General features: G+C 40.6%; 1 protein-coding gene across 1 annotated transcript; it reads right to left on the bottom strand.

Annotated features, from left to right (window-relative positions):
- Window positions 1-766: 766 nt before the first annotated feature.
- CLDN14 (claudin 14) lies at window positions 767-1560 on the bottom strand. The gene has a single exon (XM_082246953.1). The coding sequence runs from the start codon at window positions 1511-1513 to the stop codon at window positions 803-805; it is 711 nt and encodes a 236-aa protein (XP_082103079.1). The 5' UTR covers window positions 1514-1560; the 3' UTR covers window positions 767-802.
- Between the last annotated feature and the right edge of the window lie 6725 nt (window positions 1561-8285).

The following is an 8285-nucleotide window of genomic DNA, read 5'->3' as shown; positions in this document are numbered from 1 at the left end:
GTGATACTTTTTTTATTTGCACAAACATACAATTTTTCAGGACAAGCTTTCGGGGTATGTCCCCTTCATCAAGATCCAAGCAATACTGCTTGGATCTTGAAGAAGGGGACATACCCCGAAAGCTTGTCCTGAAAAATTGTATGTTAGTGCAAATAAAAAAAGTATCACGGACAGTACTCAATTGTCTCTGTTGCAAGTGCACTAATACGGCTACAATGACCTTAAAAGATGGAGAAAGTAAAGTGAAAGGATAGATCACCTTGTTAGCCTGTTGCTGTTTCATTGCTCTTTTCAAATATAAAGGCATGTAATAATACAGGAATACTACTATTAGATGCTTTAAGCTTATACAGTTAAAGGAATACAATGGTATAAGCTTAATGCAATTATAAAAGAATTTAGTAAAAATAAAACTAAATTAATTTTTAAACTTATATACAGTATGTATACTCAGTGTATCTTTGGATGAATATCTGTTTAATATTTATTATACACATAATTTATGATAAGAAATGAGGGGTCTCTCTATTGTCATTTATTTTTTAAATCTAACATTCAAATAGCAGATCAACATATGCCATAAATGAACACCATTCTGTCCTATGTGCATCACTGGATAATAAATAAAAAAAAAACATGAAATATACAAAGTTACATATTTACAAGTCTTTCTTACTCTCCACTTAGTCATCCCAGCAATACAGTAAACATTATATAGTCTTAAAAAGAAAAAAAAATGTTGAGTTAAAAAGAGTATAATAGTCTATGCTCATTTGAGGGGAGCTAAGGGAGTTTTGCCCACTCAGACAAAGTCATTGATTTGATAGCCATAACGCGAGGCAGAGGACCAGGATGGGTTATGGCTGCTTTTGTGGACTGGTGCTGGCTTGCTCATAGGTGCCCTCTGTGGGTGATGAGATGGATGGACATATGGCACTTGGACAACAGACTTTTGACATGAAGTAAACAGCAGCATGATTCCTCCAATGATAGTCAAACCTGCTGAGATAAAGCCAACATAAAGAGCTTGTCCAATCTCAAACTTCATACCATAGGGAAGCGCTGGGTTGTAAAAGTCATTGACGACGTCATTGGTACACCAGGCCACTGGAATCAGGCACGTAAAGCCAGCCAGGAGGAAGAGGACTCCACCAAGGACCGAGATCATCTTCTTGGCAGACGATCCTTTGGCACATTGTGTGCACTTCATGCCAAATACAGAGACCACGCAGGCCAGTAGTGAAAGGACACAAGATGTGACCATCATACCTCTGGCGATCTGAAGATCTCGAGGAAGAGCCAGCTGAGACTGGTGGACCTGGCACTGGTAAATTCCTGTACTGTGCCAAACGCATTCCATCCAAAGGCCCTTCATGTATGCCACAGCCGTGATGATGTTGGTGCCAACGTGTGCAGTCCGCCACCAGTGAGGAAGCACTGTGGAAATAATGGTTCCTATAAAACCAATAAGGCATGTGAAGAAGCCCAGTAACTGCACTGCCATGCTTGCCATGGTAACTTCAGGACCAGGGTTGATTTTCCTCACAACCACTAACTTCTCCTTCTTCTTAAAAGTGATGGCCAGTTCACATCCGTGTCTGCACTAATAACACAAGGAACGTTTACAAAAGTTAAACATTACCAAAATGCATTATTCAAGTGACCAGTGAGACAAGAGCTATTAAATGCTCCATTAGCAAATTAATGACTGGGCACTGCTAGTAAGGCTTTTTGGTGGAGAAGAACAGAAAAACGAAATATGATTTTAGTGCTACTTTGTAAAAATATGTGCTATGTTGTAATTACCAGAGTAACAGTGGTGGATGATCAAACTTTGTTTAAATTAGGAGTGAGTCCCTCCGGGCCTCTGTCCTTCTGCATTTGAATGGTGGACAAATAAGGGTTTCCTCCGGTTAGCCAAGCTTTGTGATAGGAAGGGTCTGCTCCCTAGAGCTACATTACAAGAAAAATACTCCCTTCCAGTAAGGGAATACTATGGGTACTCTCAGATTTCTCACTATATAAACTCTTTGAAACGTGTTCGTGATGTAACTATTTCGACCCCCATGGAACACCTATGCAATACGATTGATAAACAGACGGGCTTTATATCCACGATTTATACTTAACTCGAAATCCCTGATTAATATAGTTTTGATAGAAGCTAATTACAATGTGTTCATGCAATGGTACATGGTCCCGGTCAGACTGGCTGCATCGGTTCTGGAGGCCTCCCCAGGCTGCTTTAGGGATTGCGGCCAAATGGGCACAGTTTTACACACCTGGTGGAATTATCCTAAAGTCCAACGGTTCTGGATCCATACCTACAATGTAATCTATTCCCTCACACACATTAACCTGGTGAAGTCTCCATCGACAGGTGCCTTTGGGTGAACCTGTTGAGGGGACTTCAAAACATGCCAAACGACTCGTAACATTCATCTTCACAGCGGCCAAAATAGCAATAGCACGTTCTTGGAGGTCTCCGGTGGTGCTGATGGAGCTGCTTAAGACTAAGCTAACCTGGATCATGATCAATGAGAGGATGGTAGCTGTGCTTCAAGACAAAATGCATCTCTTTGAGAAAACCTGGGACCCCTGGGTGAGATACTTAACAGGCTCCCCATGACCAATGGGGAGACTCCCATCTGACAGGGTCGGGTGGCCTGCTAGTGCTACCCGGCCCTCCATCTCGAGGATCTGGACGCAGACTCTCTGCTGCTCTCTTTCCCTCTCTCCTTTTTCTGCCCTACCTCTTCTTCCCTCTCTTATTCATTCTTATTTCTCTCCTACCCCTTCATTCCTTTCTCACAAAGTCATCTGTGAAGACGTGGTCGTTATAGGACCATTGTTGGTCCTCTGTCTCCACCTGTTGTGGTCATTATACGTATCTAGCATACCAGTGGATCCTTCGCAATATTACTGGGAGTGCAGACCTCCAAACCTAGTCGTGGTAATAACTTCTGGGGCTGGGGGGTCGCTCTCCCCCTCGAGGCGCAGCATGTTACCCGGGGGGCGCAGAAGGGGGTGCGGCGGGGGGTTCTGGCCAGCTGGCACAGATTCTGTTCATAAGGAGTGCCAGCACTGTAATTTTGGATGTGTATGCCACAGTTTTTTTTTTGTTTTTCTTTTTGAAATATGTTTTATTGTTCTATGGTTAGTGACTGTAAGTGTACTTGTCACTTTTTCTTACAAAATCAATAAACACATTGAAATATAAATTAGGAGTGAGTTTCTCTTGACTTTACAAAGCACATCGTTACCTAAAAAAGAAGATCTCTATGTATCATCAACCTTATTGCATATCCAGAAGTCCAAGCAGGGCCATTTATTAAGCAAATTGGCTTTTAATTGTTCAACCCCCTACTCTTAGAATCTTGGACATATTTACAAGGGTCGATACTGTAGGTGAGACTGGTTTTCATTCTAAACTGTCCCACAATTGAAGCTCATCCCTATCCAAATCTAAAAAAGAAATTTGGCTATACGTACTCTATAAAAATTCAGACAGGTCACTATAGCTGGGAAATCCTAGAATTCTTCCCAAGGTTGCTGGGGGTTCTTTGAGCAAAGAGCAATTTTTATCAGATAAGTAACTATTGATACCAGCAATCATTTTAGCTATCTGTTAGGGGGGATTCTTCCTACTGACTACCTGTGTTAATAGGCCCATTGTCTAACTGAATTAAAATGTGATGGGCCCTTTTTTCATTAGCCACCAATCTAAAGTTGGCCATAGATGGATCGAATTTAGTTTGGTTAAACAGGGACCAAACAAATTTCGATCTATGTATGGGCTAGCTGGTTGTACACAAGTTGATCTACTGGTCGACTTGTGTACAACCAGCATGTTGGGTTTTATTGAATAATCAGTGCCGCTGGCTATACACTGATCATTTTATTCTGCTGGCAGGAAAGGCTCCCCACCGGCAGAATACAATAGCTCAGCAGGCGTGATTCCCCCAGTCAGAAAGAATGTGTGGATGTGGGAAACATTTCATTTTTTTTCATTCAATATGCTGGTTGAACAAAAAAAAAAGATAATCGTGTATGGGATGCTTAAGAGGGTCTTCATCCACTGGCCACCACTATAAGTTGGCATTTCACCAGTGTAAAGGGGCGCTTTTGCTTTCTACAAATTTTGGCAATCTATAGAACGCTAATACAGAGATGAAACACAAATAATACCGCACTAAGGTTCAATTTACAAAAAAAGGCAGCTGACACAATATTTCAGACAACAATATGAACAAAATTACATAAAAGACAGTACAGTGCTAATATTGGAAGCAGACAAAGTGTGACAAAAAAGTAGACAAAGAAAGGTACAAAACAGTTATAATTGGTCAGGTAAGTCCATAAAGTCCTTGAGTAGATGGTAACTGGTGCTCATAAAGATGTGACAAAGGGAGCTTACAATAGGAAAAATTCAAACAAACAAGATTCAAGCACCGCACGCAGCAGCCATCTTGTTGGTTTAAAACTTTTCTATTGTAATGCGTATTTTAATGCTTTTAAATGTGAGTGCATTATATTTCTGTAAATTAATTATCTTTTATAACAAACTTACTGCATTGTGAGATACTTCTGCCTTCCTCTTTGACTATTATCCACTCGGAGTTTGAATCGTCATTGGGATAGGAACTCTTCTTGAACTTGATAACCTAAGGGAGGCATAGGCAGCCTCAGCCTGGTCTACAACCAGGCCACGCCCCCAACACGTTGCCCCCATCCCCGTGAATAAGCTCAAAGGGGAGGAGTGACACACTATGGGGGCGTGGTCTGGCTGCAGTCCGGGCTGAGGCTGCCTTTCATCTCACTTCAAGCTCATTGGTTGGCTTCATTATGGGTCTGTTCCTTTGACATTGCTGCAGCCTGGAGTTAGGACGAGCTCCCTGTCCCTGCCTTCACTCACAGCAGTCAAGTTGGACTTTGCCTCTCTACTTGAGCAGCACCTAAATTTTGTCTTTTTGGGTCACAGAAGTTGGGAGATGACCAACTTCTTTGGGAGATGACCAAAAAGACCGGCACGGTCCCTATAAATTGAGTGCATCTGAAAGTAAACCAAGTCTGACAGGTGAGAAAAATAGGAATTTTAATGTGACCAAGACATCAAAAAAAAAAAAAAATATATATACATTTTATTGAGAACAGGATGATAGAATCGACAAATAGAAATACGATATATAAAAGATGTATCGTAACACAAGGCACATCCTAAAGTACGATGGATTGACGCGTATCGCCCACAGTTTGGGCTTCTTCAGCATCCAGATGTATAGCAGACTTGTCAATGAATATATATACACCCTTAATAAAGACAAAATTTAGATCTCCAAACCACTAACTCTAGAATAATAGACTGGAAAATAATGGATTGGTCTTAGCAGGGAAAAGGAACATGTAATCCCCTATAGGAAATTATTATTATTATTATACAGGATTTATATAACGCCAACAGTTTGCACAGCGCTTAACAAAATGAAAGCAGACATTACAGTTACAATACAATTTGGAACAAAAGGAATCAGAGGGCTCTGCTCGTTAGAGCTTACAATCTAAAATATTAACCCAATCAGGGATGAATACAATCAAATGTTAGGTGCAGATAAATTCAGAACTCAGTAAGCCTAAAGCTTACAAACACAGCCAAAAATATAGGATATATATCCAATAAAAGAAAAAGTTCTTTGAATACCATGTACAAACACCAGCGTTCCTGCTGCATATAGACCCTCAGGGGAACATCCTGTCCCTTTGTTGATAATGTAGCACAATGTGGAGTAAACAGCACCACCTTCTGCCTTCCTGTAGACGCTGAGCCCAGTTCTACCGCTGCAGAAGATACCAGCCCATCTGGCTGTTTGCTTTCCCCAGTCTTCCTAACTGGCACACTTCCCCAGTCCTGCCCAACTGGCATGCACACATGGAGATCTCCCAGGTCAAGGCTAGATGAAGACCTGGCACAATGCGGTCTTCAAGAGTGACCTGCTACAACTGACAGTCTCTCCCCATTTCTGTCCCTGCACCGTGCTAATCTACTCACTGTCTCTGCTTGCTCCTTCCCATTACCTCTCTGGTTTGAATCCCATCAATGCCTCCTGTGGTAGGATCCTGTCCTGAGCTCCCAGCCCAAAGCTCAAAACACTGGTAAGGTTTCCCTCAAGGGCCACCAAAAGCCTCCCTCAGCACTGCTTCTCCATCTTCCACCTGAACTCCCTGGTGGCGTAGCTCATGTCTATTTCAAGGCTCTTTAGTCCCTGCCTGGCCCCCAACCTGGGCATAGACTAAAGACCTTTAAATATTCAAGGCAACTCCTCCTCACTCCCACCACTAGTTCTAGAACATTCTCCAATGTTCTGGCAACAGGGGGGGGGTATCAGAAAGCTGTCTGGTTGAGTCATCCAACCCTGGCTTCAAGTAACCCTGACCCCATTAAATTACTTAGGTCTTATTCCAAAGCCAGCTATGTTTTTCCTGCACTACCATTACTAGTAGCACACCCTAGAGGGTTCTACACAGAGATACTCAAGCTTTTTGTGTCAAATGCAGAAAAAACTGGCAAACTGATGTGGAATCCTTAGCTGGTGCTGGTATTCTTTTCTATGACACTGAATCTTACATACCTTTATATCATACACAGGACCTATTACACTCTTCAAACACTTTTTTGGTTGCCACAGATTAGATACCCCTCTATGTGCACTCTGTTGCATATGCTGTGGAAATCCCCCAAGCTTTTTAGATATTGGTTACGTTCTACTAATTGGCCGCCTGACCCAAAGATATGTGTACTGGGCTGGCTAGATGAGGAACATTAAACTTCACACACATATATAGCTGTCTTTTGATTTTTATTTACTCATTAATCATAGCATCATAGAGAAATGGATCTCTCCAGCTCCCCCAACGTATTATTTGTGGGTAAAGGCAGTAAATTATACCCTACTGCGAGAACAGTTAGTGTATCACCATAGGGGTGTCCTAATAAATTTATGAAGATAAGGAACAACTGGTTAAAGACTCCAGGGTTTGCTCCCCTTCAGTCTTTGATAGGATTCTAAGCTAAGACACATGTACTCCACCCTAATTGGCAAAATATACTCATACTTTGAGTTTTCTTTGTCTTGTACAGAAAATAAATGAAAACTCACACACCATTTTTGATTCTTTTTTTTTTTCTCGATAAAAACTATCTATAGGAAAAAGGGGGGCACTTCTCAGGCCTCCAATGTGAGGGAACACCACCATTGTCTTTGTCTACATGTCTTTTCTGGCCATTACTGTATAAATCATTTTGTCCTATAGAGCAGTCCTGGGTGGTAATTACAATAAGTACACTACATGCCTTATCCTTATATTTCAACTTGCTGTTTAACCACTTTAGCCCCAGAAAGTTTTACCCCCTTCATGACCAGGCACTGTTTTAATTTAACTGACAATTGTGCGATCGTGCAACACTGTACACAAATAAAATATGTCCTTTTTTCCCACAAATAGAGCTTTCTTTTGGTGGTATTTGATTATCTCTGTGGTTCTTATTTTTTGCACTATATACAAAAAAGACAGACAGTTTTGAAAAAAAAAAAATACAATATTTTTTACTTTCTGCTATAAAACATATCCAATAAAAAAATTAAAAAAATCAAATTTCTTAATCAATATATATTCTGCAGGAAGCTGGCTGATCATGTCCATATGGACTGGAAATAAAAGTGCATTAAGACCTGATTTGCCCTTCCTGCGGCCAGCAAACGAGTGCCCTATTTTGTAGCCACTTGGTTATCGTTCCCTTTTTCTGCCTTCTTTAAATGTTAATGGTAATCTTGGGACTTTACATTCTTCTAATGAATTCTTCAGATGACAACATTTTCAGCAATATACAGTGGTGTGATGATAAATATCCCCTGAAGAAGCCAAACTCATGGCGAAACAAGTAGGGATCATGACTCCCTATAAAAAAGTTATCAACTACCGATTAAGTTTTGGACATCCGAATTGAAAAAGGACCTGATCCAGTAACTTTTAACACATTGTTGTTGATATGTGTTTTATTGGCTTCTTTTTGTTTATTTTAATTGAATGGAATAAACTATGAATTTTAATAATCATGTGTAAAATTTGTTTAATGGCACCTTAAAAATCCTTGCTCTAAATATGAGCTTTCTCTTCTTGTGTCCTATTCTGATACATGTTTTTGGTAAAAAAAAAAATCCCAATAAGGGTATATAAGATTAGTTTGGTGCAAATGTCATAGCGTCTACAAACTATGGGATATTTGTGTG

This window comes from Pelophylax lessonae (assembly GCF_965119305.1).
Source record: "Pelophylax lessonae genome assembly, chromosome: 2".
NCBI lineage: Eukaryota > Metazoa > Chordata > Amphibia > Anura > Ranidae > Pelophylax > Pelophylax lessonae.
Note: the sequence above shows the minus strand (reverse complement) of the source record. Positions and strands in the feature narration are given on the sequence as shown.

Excerpts from the sequence above, each read along its gene's own strand:
- CLDN14 (XM_082246953.1), bottom strand. The coding sequence starts at position 1,513 with ATGGCAAGCATGGCAGTGCAGTTACTGGGCTTCTTCACATGCCTTATT.